Consider the following 24805-nt stretch of genomic DNA (forward strand, 5'->3'; position numbering starts at 1 on the left):
GGCTCTCTGTTTGAGCATAGGGCAAGTGCAGGTAGCGCCTGTCCATTACAGAGAAAAGGCAAAGTGGGAGTATGTGTGTGTTATGGTATTGGGCCATCACTCGAAGAGGGTAGAGTTAAGGTTGCATGGGCATTTACCTTAACTGTGTAGCTCCTGGTTTTCCAGAAGGTTGAGTTTTGCTGACCTTGCCATTCTGGAAGGGCATACACTATCACCGGGCAACCTTAACTCTGTGTAAACAACTTTCCTTGCAATTGAATATGAAAGATAGCTTGGATGTTTGGATGTAGTATTTCATCTTAGCGATGCTACAATTGTCAGGACCCTGTATGTAACAGTTATTCTGCTGTGCAAATGCCTATATAATTTACCATTTTGCCTAAATCTCTTTGCCACACAATCCACAAAAATAACGCCTTCCAGTTCCTTAACGTATCCACCCATTTCACTTTCCTTTCTGTAGGCTTTTACCACAAGGGGGAGTTCAGTGCTTTTCCAGCAGTGCTGCTGTTAAAGGACAGAGCATGAGACAGAGAGAGAGATCCTGGATGGTTCAGAACAGTATGACTCATCTCCTACAGCGCATGTACACAGGACAGTTTGCCAGTTATACCAGTATAACTGCCCTTGTGGACAAGCTTATTCCAGAACAGGTAGCTTTTTTGATTTAGTTTAAACTTCTGCCAAAGTGACACAAACTGAACAGAAAAAAAGACACTCTTATGCTGGAATAATAGTGTCCACAGTGAGAGTTATACTGATATAATTATAGCAGTTTAAATTTGCACCTTATTTATACCAGTATAAGTTTCCTGTGTAGACAAGTGCCTGGCGACAGGAAGAGAAAGGCTGAAGCAGTAGGTGGGGGGAGACTTCTGAGAGAGAGTACTTATTAGGGCTCCCTGACCCAGATTATGGTGACCAGATGTCCTGATTTTATAAGAACAGTCCTGATATTTGGGGCTTTTCCTTATATAGATACCTATTACCCCCCACCCCTGTCCTGATATTTCACACTTGCTATCTGGTCACTCTGACCCAGAGAGGCACAGCTGTGGGGCTTAGTGCATGGTTGCTCGGTTCCCTTTCATGCAATTCCTATGCAGCTTTGAAGCCCTGCCCCGAACAGCCATGTGTAGTTCCTAAGGCCTGCCAGAGTAGAGAAGTACTCTGGATAGCAAATAGCACTTCCTGCAAGCCTCCCCTGCTCCTCCCAAGGTAGTGCTTGCACTCCTTCTATCTCTCATGCTGCTGTGTGGCCCCTGCTCCACCAGTTAGCCACCCCAAAGAGGCTCCTCCCTGCAGAAAGTTTAAGCCTTTTAGGACTCTGAGCGCACAAATAATCTACTTCAATATGGCATATTTTGTATCGCTCTTTCATCACTACTGATGGTTATCTAGTCAGTAAAGTTACCAAGTAATTCACAGTTTGCTTTAGGATTTGATGCAGCTCTGCCATGTACATTGGAGTCCCTTGCCTAATAATTTGGGCCTAATGTACCACAATGGAATTCCTGAAAAGAGGGTGCATAGTAACCAGTGTTCCATCTACTAACCTGCTCATTTCAATTTGTTGGAGACTTGACACGCAGATTTGTGGGGTGAATGCAATCTCCCTTCTTGTGCAGCCAGAGAAGGCCTAAAACTTTACACTGTGTATCTTGTTTCTGTAGTTTAGAAATGGGATTTTTCTAGATCTTTCACCTGCTCTAATCATAACTGGTTGTTACATCAAATCAAACATGGGGAAAAATCTGTCTAAAAACCCAGTACAGATTCATTATATGCTGTGTAGATTGATAAGCAGAGAAATGTCAACAGAATTAGTGTTGGTTTTACTGCCTGATTCTGCACCCCTTAGATATCAGTGGCAAAACTTCCCTTGACATCAGTGGTGCAGGGTAATACCCTTAGTTCTGATGTACATACTGTATTGATCTCTGCACTGGTTACTAAAACTGAACCTGGCTGACTGCTAAATGACAAATAGAATTCAGAGATAACTAGTGTTCATTCATTTCCCAATGTTCAGGTCATTCACCTTTTTAGTGCAATCAGCAAATTCTGGGAATCCACTAAAGGAATGGATTATTGACATTAGCAAATTTAAAAACAATCAAATTTTGTCCTTTTAAAAAAATGTGCAAACAGCTAACTGACATTGTAATTTTAGTTTACTATAAATTAAAATGGCTGAAAGGTGAAACCCTAAAGATCAGAGCTCAGAATGGACGTATGCTGGTTGACTTGCTTTTTAACCCTAGATCATTTAGGTGAGTTGCTGTAATATTCCATTTTTTTTTTTGTTTAATTGCTTTTGTCTGCCTAAGAGGCATTTTTAACAACAGCTTTCCAGATTTTCATGAGCCCACAGGAAGAGATTATGGGATTAATTTCTTAGAAAGTATTTCTTAATTGGGTTTGTTTTGGATAAACTAACAATGCCAAATGAATTGACTAAGTAAAAGGTAAAGTAGAGCACACTTTTAAAACACCTCAAGTCTTGTAAAATTACACAATCCCATGTTTCAGAGTAGCAGCCATGTTGGTCTGTATTCGCAAAAAGAAAAGGAGTACTTGTGGCACTTTAGAGACTAACAAATTTATTTGAGCATAAGCTTTCGTGAGCTACAGCTCACTTCATCGGATAGATTCGGTGGAAAAACACCAGTCACATTAGCCTACAGCCTCTTTCCACTGTTTCATTCTGCAGAGTACTTTGTAAGAGACATCCTCTCACAGGCCCACCTGCTGTCTTGGCTCCCTGATTGCCCACATATTTTGGTTTTGAAAATATTTCATTCTCTGGCCACTGCTCAAGAACTCTAACACTCTGTTCAAAACGTTTTAATGGGTGCAGTCTTTATAGGAACATGTATAGCTAAATTTCAGGGAAGACTTATTTGTCTTCTCACTTAGATCACGTTTGTAAAGCCCTTGAGTGCTATATAATTACAAAGTATTGAGCAAAACATTAAGCCTGATTTGCATGATATTTTGCACTGTCTTGGATGTAGGTATTAACTAGGAAGAAGTATTGTTTTGAACACTTTACATTCAGCTTGAATTTTTTTTACCTGTAATTCGATGTTTCTTTTGCATTCAGGGAATCATGTGGCTGAAATCTGAATTTGATTGAGTCAGAATGTCTGCTTCATGTTTCAGACATTTTGTGAATTCAGTCGCTGTTGACCTTTTTGGAAATAGTAAAACACATCAGGCCACATTTGAACTCGTGACCTAGAGGTGAAAGGCTCCATATGACTGTGACAATGTCATAGTAACTGCACCTGTATTCCCTCCTTTGTGGTCCCTCAAGGACACCCACGGAAGGTTTCAGGTCCCTGCTGGTAGCTCTCTTAGGCCTTGCCTACACTGACAAGTTTCTGCACAGTAAAGCAGCTTTCTGCGCCGTAACTCCCGAGGTGCGCACACGGCCACGCCACTGAGTGCGCAGAAACTGCCCAGCTGCAGTGCTTAAAAAAACACACTCTGTCGAGAGGCATGGAGCTTTCTGCGCTGGGGCTACAGCGCCGTGGGGCCATTGTAGACATCCTGGTCGATGACAGCACTGCGATTGGCCTCTGGGAGGTGTCCCACAATGCCTGTTCTCGCTTCTCTGGTCGTCGGTTTGAACTCTACTGCCCTGCCCTCAGGTGACCAACCGTGAGCCACACCCCTTAAGTTCCTTGGGAATTTTTAAAGTCACCTTCCTGTTTGCTCGGTGATGCATGCGGTGGTCTCAGCACATCTGTCCAGGTGGCCAGGCCTGCTCTATGCACCAGGCGATCCCCCCGCTTTGAGCAATGCCGAGCTGCTGGACCTCATCAGCATTTGGGGAGAGGAGGCTGTCCAGTCCCAGCTGCGCTCCAGCCGTAGGAATTATACCTATGGACAGATTTCACAATGGATGATAGAAAGGGGCCATGACCGGGACACACTGCAGTGCAGGGTCAAAGTGAAGGAGCTGCGGAAAGCCTACCACAAGGCGCGGGAGGCAAACCGCTGCTCTGGTGCTGCACCCACAAGCTGCAGGTTCTACAAAGAGCTGGATGCAATATTCGGTGGCGACCCCACCTCCACTGCGAAGGCCACTCTGGATACTTCAGTGGCTTGCGTGCCAGTCAAGAGTGGACTGAGCCAGGAAGAGGAAATCTTGGACGAGGATGTTGAGAAAGAGAGGGAACCAGAGGCAGAGGACAATTCAGAGGTCAGAGATGCATGCAGCCAGGAGCTCTTCTCTAACCTGGAGGAGGATAGCCAGTCACAGCTGTCGGAGCTTGGTGAAGTGCAAACAGGAGAGGAGGCCCTGGTAAATGGCTTTGATTTTGGGAATTGCTGAAGCGAGTTGTTGGGGGCAGAAGGGTTGCAGAAAGCAGGTTTGTGTCTGTAAGATGTGTGTACCACCACATGCCTAGTCTGAGCAGCAGAACAGGGTGTTGATTGACTCCCCCACTTCACAGGCAAGCCGCATAAGGGCCAGGGCGGAAGCCGCAGACTTGGAGACCCTCCCTTGATTCCCTGCTCACCCTCAGCAGTGAGATCTTCCATAATGAACACAGCCCATGGAAACTGTGGGGACAGTAATGATTATAAGGCTCCCCCCTACAGTGCTGGCTCTCCCCAAGAGCCATATGTACAGTACAGTCCTGGAACACTGATTTCCCCTGCCACTGCAGTTACCATTTTGGGGGTCTTGTGGCTCATGTGTGCTTGTCTGGGGTTAGCCAGTTAGTGACAGGTATGTGAATAGTGGCTGTGTGTTAAATCACTGAATCAGTGGTCTCTGTGTTGCAAACAATATTGGTTCTGTAAAATGTTGCATTTTGGCTTCACAGATATGACCTTGGGAGTCTAGCCTCCCTCTTTATTGCCCACTGAATGGCTGCACAGAATTAGAAAGTGGCCATGAAGAACTAAAGAGGACTTTCTGTGTAATGTCATGATACAATCCGCAGCTGAAAAACAACAATTGAAGGAGTGTCAGGACAGCAAGAAGAGGGACTGAAAGGAGAATGTGGCGTGCCAAAACGAAGCCACAGAGCAGCTCTTAAACATTATGGAGCACCAAGCCGACACGCTGCAGGCGCTATTAGCACTGCAAACTAAGCAGCTCTGTGCTCGCTCTCCCCTGCAGCCGCTGTCGCAAAACTTTCCCATGCGCCCCTCCAGACACTGCCAAAACACTCTTATCAACCTCCTGGCTCCCGTCCGTATCCGCTGCATTCCACTCCTGCCCTGTCGCAGTCCAACCCTGTGGTCTCCTGGTACCCACTGCACTCAACACCCATCCCTCTGCTGAAGTACAGTACCCGCTGCACTGTACTCCAGAGGACAAGGTTGCATATGATACCTGGACATACACAAATCTTTAACCATCCTGGGACCCTCCCTTCCCCCATCCCCCACAGCGCTGATATGGTTTTTTTGTTTCTCTCTCCCCTCCAGTTGTTGCTTTTTAATAAAGGAATTGTTTTGGTTTGAAAGCAATCTTTATTCCATTAATTGAAAGCAAACAAAGCCCTACAAAGCAACAGGCAATTTTCTTAAATTGTCTACACCAATCACCTCCTAGCATTACAAGCACTGCAATCCCGAGCACAGCAACATATGTTAGTGGCTTTCAGCTTCAGATTGCTGCCTCAAGGCATCTCTGATCCTTATGGCCCTGTGCTGCACCCTACAAAAGCCCTGATCTCTGGCTGTTCAAATTCAGCCTCCAGGCGCTAAGCCTCAGTGGTCCAGCTCTGAGTGAAGCTTTCACCCTTCCCTTCACAAATATTATGGTGCGTACAGCATGCGGATATAAGCATAGGAATATTGTCATCGGCCAGGTCCAGCCTCTCATATAGGCAGCACTAGTGGGCCTTTAAATGGCAAAAGCACATTCATCTGTCATTCTGCACTTGCTCAGCCTGTTGTTGAACTGCTCCTTGCTGCTGTCAAGGTTCCCCGTGTATGGCTATATAAGCCATGGCATTAAGGGCTAGGCAGGGTCTCCCAGGCTCACAGTGGGCATTTCAAGTTCCCCTACAGTGATCTTCTGGTCCAGGAAGAAAGTCCCTGCTTGCAGCTTCCTGAACAGGCCAGTGTTCTGAAAGATGCCGGCAACATGCACTTTCTGGACCAGCCTGCGTTAATGTTTGTGAAACACAGACAATGATCCACAGGTGCCTGGAGAACCATAGAGCAATACCCCTTCTGATTAATGTATTCGGTGGCTAGCTGGTCTGGTGCCTGAATTGGAATATGCATGCCATCTATCGCCCCTCCACAGTTAGGGAAACCCATTTGTGCAAAGCCATCCACAGTGTCATGCATGTTGCCCAGAGTCACGGTCTTTCAGAGCAGGATGCGATCAATGGCCCTGCACACTTCTGTCAACACACGTCGGGTCGACTTTCCCACTCTGAACTGGTTAGCGACCGATCGGTAGCAGTCTGGAGGAGCCAGCTTCCACAGTGCAATTGCCATGCGATTCTCCATCATCAGGGCAGCTCTCATTCTTGTGTCCTTGCACCACAGGGCTGGGCGAGCTCATCAGACGGTCCCATGCATGTGGCTTTCCTCATGCGAAAGTTCTGCAGCCACTGCTTGTCATCCCAGATGTGCATGATGATGTGATCTTACCACTCGGTGCTTATTTCCCGAGCCCAAAAGTGGCGTTCCACTGTGGTCAGCAGCCCTATGAATGCCACAAGCAATCTCGTGTCATAGCTACTACACGTGGCGAGATCGATGTCAAACTGCTCTTGCCTTTGTAGTTTAAGAAATAACTCTACTGCCACTCGTGACGTGTTAGTGAGACTGTCATAACCATAAGGGTAGCCTACAATTCCTCCTTACCTGTAAGGGGTTAAGAAGCTCAAATAACCTGGTTGGTACCTGACCAAAGGAACCAATGGTGACAAAAGATACTTTCAAATTTGCGGGGGGGGAAGGAAGAGGCTTTGTTTGGGTTCTTTGCTTCTGTGTTCGTTCGCTCTTGGGACTAAGAAGGGCCAGATATCAGTCCATGTCCTCCAAACCATTCTGAACCAGTCTCTCATATTACAGAAATTGTAAGTACAGCCAGGCAAGGCGTATTAGTTTCTTTGTTTTCTCAACTTGTGAATTTTCCCTTTGCTGGAGGGAGGTTTATCCCTGTTTTGTTGTAATTTTGAAACTAAGGCTAGAGGGGGTTCCTTTGTGTTTTGTGCATCTTTTGTTACCCTGTAAATTTATCTTCCAAACTGATTTTACAGAGGGGATTTTTACCTTTTTTCTTTTTTGTAAATAAAATTATTCTTTTAAGAACTGATTAGTTGTTCTCCCCCCCCCCCCCAGTGTCCAAAGATCCAGAGATTTGGGTCTTTGTTCACTTTGTAACCAATTGGTTAGGATATTATTCCCAAGCCTCCCCAGGAAAGGGGGTGTAAGGGCTTGGGGGGATATTTTGGGGGAACAGGAACTCCAAGTGGTCCTTTCCCTGATTCTTTGTCTAAATCACTTGGTGGTGGCAGTATGCTGTTCAAGGACAAGGTGGAATTTGTGCATTGGGAAAGTTTTTTACCTAAGCTGGTAAAAATAAGCTTAGGGGGTTTTGCATGCAGGTCCCCACATCTATACCCCAGAGTGGAGAAGGAACCCTGACAGAGACCGAGCAGTGTATTGGTCAACAGTGTGGGATCCATTCCTGTAGCCCGAAGAGGCAGCATGTGCAGTACCCAAACTGTTGAAAGATGGCACCAAATGCGGATGGAAGCACAGGGATTGTGGGTTTTACTGTAGGATTTGGTCTGTTTCTCTGCTCGTATGATAGAAATGGAGGTGGATCAGCGCTTTGGTTTGTATCAGGCAAAAAGGAAACTCTTTAGCCTGTCAAAGTATATGACATATTAGGGATCTCCTTTGGCTGACAAGCTGTTGTGAAAATCTTCTCATGGCCATCACCTGCGGACTGTTTTAAAAGTTATTTACGGTTCCACTGTCAAATGTACATCTGCTGGGCACTGATGCTTCCTCTCTAGGATTGCTGGCTGTTGTCTGCAAGTCCACAATTAGTTAAGCATTTCAGTTTATTCCTCTTTATTGTCTGTCTTCTAGAAGCATTATTTTTAAGTAGGTGGTGTACTGCTGTAGGTAAGTCCCTTCATTCTGGGGCCTGCTTTCCCTTAACAGATATCCCTTCCAACCTCTCGTCAGTGCATCTTTGAGCCCAGACTGCTCAGCCTAGAGACCAACATTAATGCTTCTCCAATAGAAAATCAACAAAAGATATTGGGTTATGGAATATTAGGGAAGAGGAATTGGTTTGTGTAAAGGACACAGATTTGAGATGAGATGGGGTGCAGAGGCAGAAAGACACAAGACAGCTGTTCCAGGTGATAGGTGCCACAAAGGAGAAGGCTCTTGCCTCAGCAATGGTGCATTTTTGAGGCTGGAGAAGACTGGGACTTGGTGAATGAGGAGGAGAATAGTGATCAAAGTCCATCTATGATTGCTTATTCCACAACAGGGGTAGCTCTTTTCAACCCCAGTGCATCCCAGGCCCTTTCTGGCAGGAGTCTGTCTTTAGGAATCCTACAGTGTAGAGATTAACGTTAGGAAGGGCTGTTATGAAAGCAAATAGCATTACAGGGGACTGGAGGGGAGGATGGAGTATGTATGATCTGAAAGTAATGGTGTTCCACAGGCTCTGTTTTAATGACCAGATTATTGAAAACTCTAAATGTGATTAGTGCCAGGCTTGGATTACAAACCCCCTTTTGGAGGCTAGAAAGAAAGAGGAAGCATGACACAGCTGTGATAGCAGAGAGAAAGTGTGTCACGCTGCATTTAATCCATATTCTAAGGCAAAGCACCTTCTATTGTTCCCTTCTTCCTGTTTTGATGCCTGGCGGAATCTTATTTTTGTAACAGGAAGTGTATCACTTTCTAATCTCCTGGTGTCGGTGACAGGGATTTTGTTAAAAGCATCAAATCCCAATATCGCTCTCACTTGAGTCTCTAATGTTAATGCTGTCTGTCTGTCATCTTTCCTTTATGTGGAGTCCATCTGACCTAGGAGGAAACTTTGCTGAGATGGGACTGAGGAGACTACCTGTGCAAAGATTACCTTGCTCACAGGTGACTGTGAGAGATGCAAGTATTTCAAGGGAACATCCTGGAAGAAACATCTGGGGCAAGTCTGTCTCCCCTTTCCTTCCTCCATAACCATTTCAGAGGAGACATAAATCCTCCTGTGCATCTCGAAACTCGTTAGTCAGTCATAGCTCAGAGCAGTGTGATCCCCCTGCAAACACCATCTGAAGGGAGCATAAGGAATATAACTGAATGGGTATTAATGAGCATATTGCAAAGTAACTGCACTGTTACCCTCACATTGTAGGGCACCCCACCTTTACCCTTCTGTGGGCTCAAGGCATAACCCGGTTAATTTAGTCACTCACACCCTTTCCCATTTCCTAGGGCTCAGGGCATAATCATTTGCTGATTTGCTGGGCCTTTTACCAGTCAAAGAGCCTTACGTAATAATATCCTTAACCTCTATTTATTAATAGTTACCAAAACAGAATACACTTGTTAAGCATGCAGTGCTCATCACTCCCAATAAGACACATGAACTCTTCTTGGTGGCTAGTTAAGATTAGATCATCCAGGGCTCCAGCTTCGGCACAATATGATTGGCAGTGTGTTAAGGTCTGGCTGCTCTGATTGTGGGCTGTGTCCTGGAGTTAGGTTCCAAAGAACTTGCCTTTGGATCCCGCCGGTTTATATAGTTAAAACTTGAGTTCTACTTAGCTATGCCTTAACCATCCATTTTAAACTAAAGTACTACGGAACAGTATTTTTCATCAATTCTATTCCATTATGAAATACTTCCTTAACCAATCATATGCCACCACTGTAGTTGATTTAAATCTTGCAAAATTAGTTATGCAGCAGACTGAAACAAAGAATCAGACAGAAGTAGGGACCAAAAAGGGAAAAAACAATGAAGTAGTATAAATTTCACAGTCACAATTGTTGAGAAGCGGTTTCTTGCCAGAGAGAATGCTGTAGAAGTTTTCTTTAAACATCTTAAGGTCTGTTCCTTTCCGTGGTGATGGTGGGTACTATTAGGACAGGAGCACCTTCTTAACAGCCCAATATTGCATTGCTTTGATGCAATTTAGATGGAATGTGAAGATGACTCTTTGCTTCTTAGCTAATGGCTGCTGGGGCTCCTTACTGCAGACAAAGGCCTCGGACCTTAAAGCATTGGGTTTGCTCTCGGAAAGATGCTGCATTAATCACTTTAAACAGTTTTCTTTACATTATTTTTGACAATTTCATAGTGTCTCCAAGTATCTGTGAAAATGTGTTTCTCCATTTAGACATCAGTTTTCATTATCTTCCTAAAGTGAGAGGGGACAAGGTGATGAGGTAAAATCTTTTATTGGACCAACTTCTTTTGGATCAACGGCTTTTGAGCTTACACAGACAGAGGTGTTCTTCAGATCTGAAGTGAGAGGGTTCATTTCCAGACAGTGTTTTCTACTGTCTGGATTTCAAGCAGCTCTTCTTTATACAGAGCAATTATCTCCACTGAGACTCAGATGAAACATTGATTTTTACATTTTACCAAGACACATTATCTGCAGTGAGCCAAGAAACTACTTCACAACCAAAGAGAGCCTCTTGCCCTGTACACAGATCAAAAGGAGTCATTTCAATTATTTTTTTGTAGTATTCTGTCAGTGGAAGATCCCTCCCACTTGTTTGCACCTTCCCCTTTAATGAAGACTGTAGCAGACAGATACTTTTGTTTAGCCTGAAGATTGGATGGTACTCTGGAGCTCATATGTTGCTCCTAGACCTGGCTAAATTAAATCAGAATGGTCATTCTTCAGCTTTAGGGCTAGTTACAAATAATCTTTAAGCTATATCATGATGTAACTTAATACTAATCTCTTACTTGCCACCCCCCAAATCATATTGCATTTCATTTCGATAGCAACTTTTAACCTGAATGATTAAAAATGCATTACAATACATATACATAGATTACCCCTGAAATGCAGGATGGTGTAAGGTGAGCAACAGTGGACACAGGGACAAATCACTTCCCGTACAAAAAGTGTCTTGACATCTTTTAATACCCACGCAGAGCAGACAGGACATCTGCTTTCACAGTTTTATCTGAGTGACGTACACACAAGCAAACTGCATGGGACTGAAAGCAACTCCGAATGGAACACGCATAATTTATTACAGTAGAATGATGGGAGATTAATGTATTAGGCAACAAACGTTGCCTAGCCAGAACCTATTAATAATTCCTCTGATAAATGCTGGCTTACAATGATCTCAGGACTTTACCTCCAGGAAACTGTTGTCCACCATAGCAGTACCACTGCTCTTTGTGGGAAGGGTAGGAAAGAGCTGGTAGCAAAATCAGAGATGCCTGATCACTTGAAAGATTTCTGCAGAAAGCTGACTTAACTAGTTCTCTGGTCGCTAACCAGAAATGAGAGTTCAGATTTCTAGACCCTATACAGGGGAGGAAAATATCAATCTGACTTGTTCTAAAGTGTTAAACTCTCTTCTTGGTTGGTCTAAAACAGTTTAGGATTGTTTCAGTAGGGTATAAACTTCTTCTAAATAAGATGCCTTACTGGCAGAAACCCTATTTGGACCAGATTAAATCATTGAAAGATGAAAAGGATTTTAAAAAAATATTTAGTCTATTTACTAACCAGGACACTGTTTTGGAAATTCTTGGCCTGGCTTTTGTTTCTCACATGTAGGATAATGATTGTTTACGTTAAAGAGTTGTAGAAATGGTGGGGTTTTTTTCTTCCTCCCTTTTAATATCCAATTAAAGGGATATGAATGTAACAGAGAATAGTGTTTCCTTGTTCACTGTCTAACTAGCAAAGGATTTAAAGTGTGGATCCGCTCAGAAAAGTAAGTCTAAAAAAGGCAGCTTCTTGTGCACAAGAATTAGATTGGCTGTGTATTCAGAGTCAGAGCTGATCCTTTAGTGACAAAACTGAGTTTTTATTGTTTTTCTTCCTGTGAGCCCTGCAGAGACAATGTGGCTAAATGTGAGTGAAGTGGATTCTGTTCCTCCTGGCATATAATCAGTTTTTTACTATGCTGTAGTTGATGAGTACAAGCCCATTCAAGGCAGTGGAGTTACTGGTGACCATGTATAAGATAGAAGGGGCCTAGTTTGACTCTCAGATCCCAGGCGGAATTTGCAGGAAAAAAACTCAACAGTTTTTCACTTGTAATCTGAGCACTTTTTGAAACAGAAATTGGGAAGAAAAACATGGAGCCCTTGTCATAACCATATAGCTAATGGTAGCTTCCTTTCTTGTAAGGGGTTAAGAAGCTCAAATAACCTGGTTGGCACCTGACCAAAAGGACCAATGGGGAAAGAAGATACTTTCAAATCTTGCGGGGGAGAAGGGGGGAGGCTTTGTTGTGTGTGTTCTCTGCGGAAGCAGAGAAGCATCAGGTCAGAAAACTCCTTCTCCTATAAACCATCCTAAAAGTCTCTCATATTACAAAAATTGAAGTAAATGCCAGGCAAGGCGTATTAGATTATTTTTGTTCTGCTTTAGAATTTTTCCTTTGCTGGAAGGAGGTTTATTCCTGTTTTTTGTAACTTTGAAACTAAGCCTAGAGGAAGTTCTGCTGTGTTTTTGAAACTTTTGTTACCCTGTAAAGTTATTTTCCATCCTGATTTCAGAGGTGATTTTTACCTTTTTTTTTTTTTTTTAAATAAAATCCTTTTAAGAACCTTACTGATTTCTCTGTTGTCCTAAGACCCAGGGGTTTGGGTCTGTGATCACTTTGTAACCAATTGGTTAGGATATTATTCTCAAGCCTCCCCAGGAGAGGGGGTGTAAGGGCTTGGGGGGATATTTTGGGGGAATAGAAACTCCAAGTGGTCCTTTCCCTGATTCTTTGTTAAATCACTTGGTGGTGGCAGTGTACTGTCCAAGGGCAAAGAATTTGTGCCTTGGGGAAGTTTTAACCTAAGCAGGTAGAAATAAGCTTAGGGGGTCTTTCATGCGGGTCCCCACATCTGTACCCTAGAGTTCAGAGTCAGGAGGGAACCCTGACAGCCCTATAATCCCATTTATGTTGGGAAGAAAAACATGGAGCCCTATAATGCTGTTTTTAGCAGTTTTTAGAATAGTGTTTCAGCTGCTGAAAAGCCTTTTGATCATTAGATGTGCTGTCTTGTTTCTGTCCATCACTAAAGTTGAATTTATTCAGTTCCTTCTGGAAGAGACTTAAAACTGTAGAAAACCTGAAGAATATTTGGATTACCACTCTGTGTCTGCTCAAGAATTTGGTATTTGGCGAAGAGGTGTTCACATTCTTTCAGATGACTACCAGTGACTAGTGTGTTGGGACACTATTGCAGTAGTATATTTGCACTGATGAGTCCCTAAGTGTGTTTATTAGAAATAATGTTTTAGAAGAGTCTTTAACTTTGCTGTAAAATTTTTCATGGTTTGAATTAGACATATAATGGCAAGGGCAGATTTGTGTTTGTTCTTGTTCCTATTGGGCAAGAGGAATCAGTCTGTTTAAATGTGTCTGGAAAGTTTAGAAAACCTGGATTACATGGATTTATTGTTAAAGGATCTAACTAAAACCCACAGAAGGTTTTGAGGTCTAAAAAACCTGCCTTCAGTGAGATTAAAGAACAATAATCTGTTTAGTTTATCCAAGAGAAGGTTAAGAGTTGACTTGATCGTGGTCTGAGTGCCTGTACAGGGGGAGGAGCTTTGATAGTAGAGGGCTCTTTAATCTATCAGACAAAGGCATTTTGATTCTTTCCAACTTGTGGTACCTGTTAAGTTTAAAAGGGTATGAATTTAGGAGAGCCCCTATGCCAACCTGCTTCAGCGCATCCTGTATCTAGCTATTGCAAAGGTCGCAGCCATATATGGACCTTATGCTTTATTTCATCACCATCTCTAGTTGAAAGGTCCCAAACATGTGTGTGCAAACTTTGTCCTAGCTTAACATACAAAATGTGGCTTGTAGGTCCCTTGTGTTACAGCCAAAATATAAACCTATTATAATAAAACTAATAAAACCCATAAACTTATAAGAAAAGTCTGTTTATTTATTTAGATAGATAGATGCAAGCAAGCAGGTTAGCATTAGATGTATCTTATGTACTGGTTATGTACATCAGTTCGTTTCCAGGACACTTCTGTGGTTGAATCATGTACCCATGGTCAGAACTTCCCCTTAAACACTATTTTCAGCTCCCTAAATACTTGGGGTTTTTTGCTGGGCCATTTATCTGTGCAAAATTTATCTGTTCAAAGTTTGTAGGCCTCAAGCCTTATGCTAACCTGTTGAAGCTAATGTCTTACAGGATACAGGCCTGTAGATTTCTTGCATTACTGCTGAAAATAATGCAAAGCAGAATATAACGCAAAGCAATGAATATAATAAAGGCAAGCTATCCCACTGGGCTACATGCCTCACTCTTTACCCATTTTTTCAGATCGTTTATGAATATGTTGAACAGCACTGGTTCCTCTCCAGATTCCTGGGGGACACCACTATTTACCTCTCTCCATTGTGAAAACTGACCATTTATTCCTACCCTTTCCAGTGATTGTTGACAATGCTCTATGTTTTATCTTGGCACATGGTTCTAGATAAAATAGTTGACGCTGTTCAGTAATTTTAAAAAATGAAATGGAATCTGATAAGTGCCTTTAGCTTAACTGCACAAGCAAATTGCCTTCAAAGCAATATTTTGTCTCCATGGAAGAATTTTGCCTCTATGGAAGAATTTTCACGTCTTTCTTGTTGTCTGCAGGTATTGGGAAGAATGTGATCTGTGAGAAATCTGCTACCTCTGTGGATGCCTTCAGAATGGTTACAGCTGCCAGATATTACCCCAAGCTAATGAGCATTGTTGGTAATGTCCTCCGTTTTTTACCGGCCTTTGTCAAAATGAAGCAGTTAATAGAAGAACACTACATAGGCAATGTGATGATCTGTGATGTGCGAGTGTACTGGGGAAGCCTGCTCAACCACAAGTACAACTGGATCTGTGATGAGCTAATGGGAGGAGGTGGACTGCACACAATGGGCACCTATATTATAGACCTCTTAACTCATCTAACCAGCAGGAAGGCAGAGAAGGTTCATGGCTTGCTTAAGACTTTTGTGAAGCAGAACGCAGCTATCAGTGGAATCCGTCATGTCACTAGTGATGACTTTTGCTTTTTTCAGATGCTTATGACTGGAGGTATCTGTAGCACTGTGACTCTCAACTTTAATATGCCTGGATCATTTGTTCACGAAGTCATGATTGTTGGGTCCACAGGTCGCCTTATCGCTCGTGGGACAGACTTGTATGGGCAGAAGAATACAGCACTCCAAGAGGAACTACTGCTTACAGATTCTCTGGCCATCAACACTGGCCTTCTGGACAAAGGATTTAAAGATATCCCCTTGCTGTACCTGAAAGGAATGGTGTACATGGTGCAAGCATTGAGACTGTCTTTCCAAGACCAGGAAGACCGTCGGACATGGGATCACAAACCAGTCTCCATGGCAGCCTCTTTTGAAGATGGTCTCTATATGCAAAGTGTAGTAGATGCCATTAAAAAATCCAGCAGGTCTGGGGAGTGGGAAGCTGTGGAAGTGATGACTGAGGAACCAGATGCCAATCAAAACCTTTGTGAGGCACTTCAAAGAAATAACCTATAAAATATAAACATTCCTGGTGTCCATTATGGAAGATGAGAACAGTTGAAGATGTCCAGACGTAGCTATAGAAGTTTCTCAGTTTTTAGGACATGTAGGTTCTTATTTAATACTTTGTTTTTTCATACTTGTGGGTAAAACATGCCATGGTCTGATGAAACTGTTCTTTCCTGGGCAGATTCTTTTGTTTTTAAACTCGTTTAGAGAATTTTAAATGTTTTTGGGTTTTGGTGGGGTTTTTAGTTTGTTTTTTAAAGCTGAATTTTTGTTTTGGAGATCGTTAGGAAAACTTGAATTGCCCTTTGCACTTGCAGTAGCTAAAATGAAGCGAGGGATCTTTTGTTGTTGGATTGTTGGGAGACAGGACACAGTCCCTCTTGCACATAGTTCAGTTATTTTTACAATTTTAATCTGAGAGCAAGTAGAGCAAGATCAGGGAGTATGTACAGCTCAGCTGTTCTTGCTCTCTCTACTAGGACTTTCACTGACATTTTTTTTGTTTATTCTTCAGCTTGTAAAACTTTATTAAAGAAAAGTGTAATGATATGGCAAATCTCTAAATTCAAGTGTTAAGAAGAGTAGAAGGGATAGAGCAAAGTCTGTAAGAGATAGATCAGGCTTAGTGTTCTGCACATAGTGAGTGTGCTGAATGTTTCAAATTAATTTAAATTGGTATCTAGTTACCCCATGGATTCTCCATTGACATTATTGAGAGAGTGTCTGCTGCAAACATTGGACGAGTTGGAACGCTATGATTAGTTCAGCTGCTGTTCCATCTGTGTGACTGTCGGTCCTCCATAGCAAATACTTAGGAGACTAATACCTCACATCAACTTTTTACTGCAACTTCCTTCCCCCAGGCCAATTGTGATTTGTGTTCACTGCCTTGGCAGCATGTGTGCCAAATCTACATCAGTGTTTCCAGTCCTATGTGACGTAGTAAAACCCCCAGTAGCTTACCAGGTGGTGCATCTGGATTCCGTAATGTGCTATCTGTTTGATAATGAGACTGGAAGACATTATGCCTTCTAGGAACTTGAACCTGGATGAAAAAGTAGGAAATATGCCATTATCATACTCTTCTGGGCCAGCAAGGGAATCACTACAATACACAGGCCCTGCTAGGTAAAGAAAACTGTGACTGAATCATTAGGGCAGTGACGGTCTTTGGTTTGGGTGAGCCTGTTTTAAATCAGGAACACTGGATAATATTACCCCTCCACATACACACACCTTATAATTTTATACCCAGTGGGGATAATTTGTGCTGCTGGCAGATCTTGAATTAATTTCTACTCCATCCCAGAAGTATGTTTGTTCATTAGGCTGTCATTGAGAAGGAGAGAATTTTTATTGAGTTTATCTTGTTTACTTGAATGTTTTAATGTTTCCCACTAAGTTTTAACCCTGTATATTTATATAAAGCATTAACATGCAAACATAACCTTTTCATTAAATGGTCTTTTCTGAAAAGTGTGTCACTCGTTTTCTACAGCAATAAACATTTAAGTTGGCTGAGGACAGACTTTCATAGAGCTGATTATTTTTTAGACAAACTGAAAAGTCCCCTAAAAAGGTCACCAGGAGACCATTATTTTTCTGTTACTGGCACAAACCTCTCCTTTGTAACTTGTAGAACCATTAGTATCTGTTCATTGCGACCGTCCACAGAGATTGGGCTAGTCGCTGCCTGAGGAATTCCCTTATTTTGGTGCTGCTTTGTTCTCCGGTGAGACTAGGATGTGAAAAGGGGAAAGGTACTCCTTACCCCTTTTGCTGACTATTTCTAATCCTCAAGCTGTTGCATCACAAGTTCATGGGTGTATATGAGTTAGAGACCATGGTATATAGCAGAGGTTCTCAGTCTTTTTCCTTCTGAGGCCCCACAACATGCTATAAAACTCCATGGCCCACCTGTGCCACAGTAACTGGTTTTCTGCATATAAAAGCCAGGGCCAGCATTAGGGGGTAGCAAGCAGGGCAGTTGCTTGGGGCTCCATGCCACAGGGGCACCCACGAAGCTACATTGCTCAGGCTTCAGCCTCAGGTGGCGGGGCTTAGGGATCTGGGCTTCAGCTTTCTGCCCTGGGCCCCAGCGAGTCTAATGCTGGCCCTGCTTGAGGACCCCTAGGGGGCCCCTGACCCCTGGTTGAGAACCACTGGTGTATAGAATTTCAGTCTCCAACTCCTGCTTCCCTGCCCCCCCCCACTCCTGGTTGGGGATTACCTGCTTTCACTAGCCATTTCATACAGGCCACAGAGCCAGTGAGCAGCTGGCTGAGATGATTGGGCTGTTCCTGGTGTACTTCATATGTCTTCCCTTGTAATTAACGGGTTCTCTGCTTTGTGTGGCTACTTGTATGTGGGTTTTGGAGCAGGAATACCTGAGAAGCAAGAACCCAGCGTTCCTGGTACAAATTGAATACTTTGTTTAGTTTATAAATGTAAGTAGTCCTCCATTCTCTTGGCATGCTAAATGTCTGCCAGAGACAGTCTAGCATAATGTCATTTTAGAGGGAAGAAGAATGCTTCTCTGTGCTACTGACAATATCCAGCATTACCTGCCCTGTCATTGGGAATCTTACCACAGGATTTTTCCCTCCTTTGTAGACACTTAATGTGTGGTGGTATATTGAGAGCCACCCAACTGGTCTGCTAATTACACAGAAAAGACCCCTAGGAGTGCAAGGCAGAGCTAGGGCCTGTCTACACACCAACTTACTGTATTTATCACATTAGCCATACAATACTCTGGGATTTTCACTATCCTGTAGCAGTGCCCACACGGGATATTAACTGGGCAGCAAGCTGGTGCACAGTAGATCCACACACCCTGGCTTGCCATGCAGGGGCTTGCCTTGTAGACAAATATATAGTTATGAAAACTAGCCTGGCTTTATTAATAAATGCACTTTTCTTTCTCTCCACACTGAACCACCTCTCCCCCTTGTTAAAGTTTGGCACTTTGTTTTTTGTAGGATTAAGACAGAAATGACTTAGATACACTAAAAATAGATCAATACTAGAATCCATTTATATAGCCTGTCAGGTTCCAAATAAATCAAAAAGAAATGGAAAACAACCAAGCTTTGGTCTTAGGGGAAGTCTGTTTTCATTTAGGGAGAAACTTCATTCTAACTAGATGAAACAATAGAAGTAGAGAAGACCATTGGCTGTTTCACCTTGTTTTATACTGTGTATTGATGCTGGTCTTTTCTCATCTGCTGAGTCTTCAATTTATTTAAAGTTATCTTTATTATGTAAGTAAGCCATAACCACAGCTGTATCCTTGAACTTACAAGTGTTACTTCATTGTTTTGTTAGTCTCTAAGGTGCCACAAGTACTCCTTTTCTTTTTGCGAATACAGACTAACACGGCTGCTACTCTGAAACTTTTGATTGTCTAGTGATGTGTAATCAGAATACACATCATATATAATTTCTGGCTGCATTAGCTGAATTCTGCACTACTTCCTAATTAAGGTGCTGTTCACCTCAATGCAATCAACAAGTGGAACAGGGACAGAGTTTCATCTTTTGTGAAAACTTAATTTTGTATTTAAACTCAGAATAATAGAAGAAAACCATTAATTAACCGTTGCTAATTGACGTCCTTCTATTTCCAGGGTAAGCTGAAAGAACTCAACCATATGTCAAACAGGCTGCTTCAACCTGTCGGTTCCCCTCCATTCAAGCTTAGCCAAAAGTCCAGTGCGGAGATAGGAAAAGGAAAGAAAAGGGGCTATGGGTGAGGGGAGAGAAGAGATTATCTAATACCTAATGTGCTTTTATTTTATTTATGTCTCAACATTATTTTAGAAGCTGATATTTTGTTACAAAAGAAATACTGTATGTTGCAGGGGAATAGGAAAACTAAAGAATGCCATTGTTTCCAGGAAAGTCTGACACATTCTGTAACAGGAAATATATTGTGACCAGGTACTGCCTAAAATTAATTACAAGTATAGAAATTGTTAAAACTACAATGAGCCTCTTTAAATGATGGTTTTTTTGACCTGTGGTTAGGTTTGGTAGAATTTGGTTTTTAATTTTTTGATAACTTCTACAGTATTTTTAAAGAGTTCTATCAATTTCTATTAGACAGTGGGGAGGTGGGTCAGATAATTATTTAACAGCTATAGACACTGAGATTCAAAAACATAAATTGTCAATATCACATGTCAAAGTAAATAACCTGAAATCAAACTCAAATAAGTTCTCAAGCAGTATTTTTCTGACTTTGCCTATCTGTAAATTTCAAATATATCAATGGAAATATTTTTTGTCGGTTTCCATGTAGAGTGAAATCAGTGTTTGATGTTCGCTGACTAAAGATCTAATCATAACAAGCGTACCTTTGGTACTGTGTTGCTATGCAGAGCAATAGGTTTCTACAGGCTGTGTTAGCCAGCCTAGCAAAGCTTTATCATATTTAAAACCTTCCTAGTTGTGAAGTTTTACCCTTTGCTTCTGGCTGTGTGTGGTATAGCCAAGTTTCATAACTCCACTCCAGTTGATTCAGAATATGTACCCTATAGCAATGAACTACAGAATGACTAAGTTGTCTTCTAAGTCCTGGGTATTGCTGTTATACAGTGACCTCTACTGGAGGAGAGGGAGAGGATGTTAACCTGTTTTAAAACCTGTAATCCTTATTGTTGGTGGTTTGAATACTTCTCATTCAGATTTGGAGTTGGCAGTTGTCTGTCTGGCAGAGTTTCACCAGCTCTGAGTTTGGCACCTGTCAGGGTTCCTTCCCCACTCTGAACTCTAGGGTACAGATGTGGGGATCCGCATGAAATACCCCCTAAGCTTATTCTTACCAGCTTAGGTTAAAAATTTCCCCAAGATACAAACTTTGCCTTGTCCTTGAACAGTATGCTGCCACCACCATGCGAAACAAAGAACAGGGAAAGAGACCATTTGGAGATGTCTTTCCCCCAAAATAGCCCCCCAAGCCCTACACCCCCTTTCCTGGAGAAGGCTTGATAATAATCCTCACCAATTTGTACAGGTGAACACAAACCCAAACCCTTGGATCTTAAGAACAATGAAAAATCAATCAGGTTCTTAAAAGAAGAATTTTAATTAAAGAAAAGGTAAAAATCACTTCTGTAAAATCAGGATGGAAAATACTTTACAGGGTATTCAAATTCAAAACACAGAGGATCCCCTTCTAGGCAAAACCTTAAAGTTACAGAACACAGGAATAAACCTCCCTCTTAACACAGGGAAAATTCACATAAAACAAAAGATAAACTAATCCGCCTTGCCTGGCTTACCTCTACTGGTTGCAATATTGGAGACTTGGATTAGGATGGGTTGGAGAAGATGGATTTCTGTCTGGCCTCTCTCAGTCCCAAGAGAGAACAAACACGTAAACAAAGAGTACAAACAAAAGCCTTCCCCCCCCCCCCCAAGATTTGAAAGTATCTTGTTCCCTTATTGGTCCTTTGGGTCAGGTGCCAGCTAGGTTAGCTGAGCTTCTTAACCCTTTACAGGTAACAGGATGTTGCCTCTGGCCAGGAGGGATTTTATAGCACTGTATACAGAAAGGGGGTTACCCTTCCCTTTATATTTATGACAGCACCTTATATCTGTGTTGACCTAACAGGGTGGAAATCAATAAAATACAGGGATTTTTGGTGGTAGTTCAATCCACTTCCAGAATTTCTGCTGCAGCTACAGGAGAAGAAATCTGCTCTCATGTACTGGGTAGCTTCAGGAGTCTTTTAAGTCCTGCCCCTTCACTCCTGGGCAATTCAACAGCCATTGTCTCTCCCTCTCTCTGACCTGTGGCTGCCACCAGTATGTACAAATGGGTCCAGTGCACCTCAGCTGTCAGTCAATCAGGTGGTAACCAACATGGATGCAGTATTTCGATATATAGTTCCTCCACCTGGTGGGCAGGTGGGCTTCCCGTATTTTCTGCCTCGGTGGAAGCAGCAACACCTTCTGTTCATCTTAGCCCCCCGCAGAGTTTTGGAACTGCAGGGGTCAGGGCAGGACAAAGGAAACCTCTTCCCAGAAAAACCAGGGAGGAAAGTCTACTCCTGTGCCTCTCTCCTGCGGTGCTGGGGGGCAGGTCCATTCTGCTTCCCCCTTCCCCTGTGGCCTTGTGCCCAGTTGCTGAAGCCAAGCCTGGGCATGGACTGAGCTGCTCTGACCCACACAGCCATGCTCCTTTGTAGTGGCCCCCACATGCACACTTTGTAGACAGCTCCCACATAATCCTGGACACCCAGGGAGAGGCCCTACAGATGGACCGGAACTCAGGTCAGAGTTCATGCCGAGTCTTGGGTCTGCACTCCCAAGAGAGCCTCCTCCCTCAACACATGAGCTCCCAGCCCCTCCTACTCTCCATCATCCCTGCCCTTTAAAGTCTCCATAAAGTTGGCTCTCAGTCCTCAGAGATCCCCCTCCTCACACATAGTTGCATCCTCCCCAGCATACACCCACATCAGCTAGGTGGCCTATTGAATTATGTAGATGGGACCTGGAGCATTTCCCTACAGTAGGAATCGTGCATCCTCTTGCACAGGGCTGACAACTAGCCAGGGTGCCTCACAGCCATGCAGGGCCCTGGCTGTCTGAATCTTCAGGCAGATGGACTGAGCCAGAAACACCTCCTTCCAGAGGGATTAGCCCCTTCACTAGGAGATATTCAGTCCTACTGCTGCCAGGTCCTGGTTTCCCTCAATCAACCTCTTCTTGTCAAGCTGCAGTTCCCTACTTTCCAGATTCTGCAGTAGGTACCTGGCCACTCCCAAGGCCTGGGTGTAAGATGTCATGGGTGGAGGAGGTAGCTTACACCACCCCTTCCTTCTGTGACATTGGGTTGTGAAGAAAGCAGAAGAGAATTGGTGTTTGCGGAATCCCCCAGCCTCTGAAGGTCTATAGGAGCCTGATTCGCAGACCACATCTGGCTGTCCCCAGCTCTCAGTCTGTATCTACCAGACAGAAAAGACCACGCTGACCCTTCACTTGGCCCCATCCTTCTCATACTCAGGGCCTGACTCCCAAATGTTCCTTCCTCTTGAAGCTAGAGATCCCGGGCTTGGTTTTTATCACGCTTCCCCATTCCCAGACAAAGGGTTCTTTCTCCTTTGGCCATCCATAGGATTTTGGCCAGGAATTCGCTCTGTCCTGGAGCTCCCCCAGTATGGGTTTGAGGGAGAACTCTATGCTAGGTTTTATTCCAAGGCCATAAGGGGACATTGTGATCATGTAGCCCAAACTTCTGTATAAAACAGGCCAGAGAACTTCCCCAAAATAATTCCTCTTGAACTAGAGCAGATCTACTTCCCTAAGGGTCTCAGCTTCCACACTCAGGGGCTCTGTAGGCAGCTTCCCAATGGGGAGGCCGTGCCCTCATAACCAGATTCCTTAAGGTAGTGTCTTGCCTTAACCCCACTGTTAAGTTACTCTTAGGGGAATTCTGTGCCAAAAAATAAATAAAATTCTGTGCACAATATTTTAAAATTGTGTATTTTATTTGTCAAAATAACATAGTATAATCATGCCAGTTTCAGTCGTTTTGGTAATTTATTTCAAAATATCTGTCAGCAAGTATGTTTGTAATAATGCAAACAACAAAAAAGATTCAGGATATGTTTTTTGACAAGGCATATTAGTCAAGAACTTTGAGTAATAATTCATTTAAACTACAATATAGAAATTTCCTGCACCCCTCAGAAGTAGTGCAAAGGCTTGGAGGAGTCAGGGGTAACAGAGGAGCTGAGGGAGAGGGAAGTAATTGGTGGGAAGGAGCCTGGGAGTAAACATGGAGGGGTGTGGGTGGGAGAAGTATGGAACAGTTGGGTTTTTTGAGGGGGGGATTGTTAAGGAGCTGGAGAGCCTCCCCCATGCAGATTCTGCCTGACCCCTAGCCTCTCCCTTTGTCAGACACATCTACCCCATCCATGTGTCCCCCTCCCCTGTCCCCATGTGTCTCTGAACCGCACTCCCACTCAGCCCCTGGCTCAATGCTGTCACCCCACTAGCTTCTGTGCCCCTGCCTCAGTCTGTTCCCCCCACTAGTCCTTCTGAATCCCAGTCTGTGACTCCCAAGCAGCCCCATGTGCCCAGCTCTGTCCTTCCCCCCCTCATATCCTGTCTCTCCTCACCTGGCCCTGCGGGCAGAGCTCTCTGAGAAGGCAGCTTCTTCTCTCCTCCCTCTCTGTGGCTGGCTGCTCTGGCCCGTGGCTGGCTGTCCTCTCTTCTGGTGCCACAGCAGCCTCTGGTGACAGACGTGTAATTGTGGTGCCTCCCCGGCAGAATCTGTTTGTGCAGTGACACAGAATTCCCGCAGGAGCGTTAAGTGTCTTGTGTCCTTTGGAGCCTAAAGGCAATGTCCTGCGCTCTGAGCTGTTTGACCCATCCTTGCTGTTCCACTCACTCTCTGTCTGGAAAGTGACTGTTCCCTCAGCCTGGGGAGCCTTGGAGCTTGTAGCTCCCTGAGTTCTCACTTCCACAAGGAGACATTAGCCCTCTGACTGTGCTGAAGCTTCCTCTCTGAGGTGGTCTTGGCCTTCCACCTTAACCAAGAGAGCTCAAGCTGTTATCCCACGGCCAGACTCAAGGTTGATTGCCCGTCTCTGGTTGTCCCCCAGGTGTTTTGGATCAGCCTTTCTCAAACTAAACCCTTCTGCAAGACCAGGTTCCTCTTCATGCTGCTTGAAGGGTCTCATAAAGGGATGAAGACATCCAGAAAGATTCTTTGGCCTGGATCAGAGCCTGCAATTAGCATCCTCCTGTGCTGCCTGCCTCTTGCCCAGGAAAGGTTCACACTCATTCTGCCCCCAGATTCCAGCAAGTGCATGCATTGGACATAGACTGTGCACCTCGTGCACCTTTTTATTAAAGTTGTCTTAGGGGTGCTCTCCGCAGCTCTTGTGATTCTAGTGTCCCCTGCCTGCAGTATTTAGCTTCATCCCCATCGGCCTGTGGTCCGTCTGGTGCAATGACTCTGCATTGCACAGCAAGGGCTAAATTAATGTGAGCATTTAATCCTTGCATCTTTCAGCCAGGTGTCACTGCAGCTGAGCACAAGTGCAGTAGCTTTTTTAATCATCTTGGCTCC

The 24805-nt window shown here is 43.7% G+C and overlaps 1 protein-coding gene across 3 annotated transcripts in view; it reads left to right on the forward strand.

Annotated features, from left to right (window-relative positions):
- The window catches only part of GFOD2 (glucose-fructose oxidoreductase domain containing 2), a 63919-nt gene extending 43357 nt beyond the window's left edge, over nucleotides 1-20562 (forward strand). For 2 of the 3 annotated variants that reach the window (XM_038368846.2, XM_043495177.1), the window contains one exon: nucleotides 14828-17246. In XM_038368846.2, the coding sequence (XP_038224774.1) occupies nucleotides 14828-15726 (899 nt within the window). In that variant the 3' untranslated portion in view covers nucleotides 15727-17246. Of the gene's footprint in view, nucleotides 1-14827; nucleotides 17247-19349 lie in introns of those variants that run through there. The other variant, XR_005288541.2, reaches the window with a different exon arrangement.
- The last annotated feature ends 4243 nt before the right edge of the window (nucleotides 20563-24805 follow it).

The sequence above is a fragment of the Dermochelys coriacea genome, chromosome 12, assembly GCF_009764565.3.
Source record: "Dermochelys coriacea isolate rDerCor1 chromosome 12, rDerCor1.pri.v4, whole genome shotgun sequence".
In the NCBI taxonomy this organism is placed as follows: Eukaryota; Metazoa; Chordata; order Testudines; family Dermochelyidae; genus Dermochelys; species Dermochelys coriacea.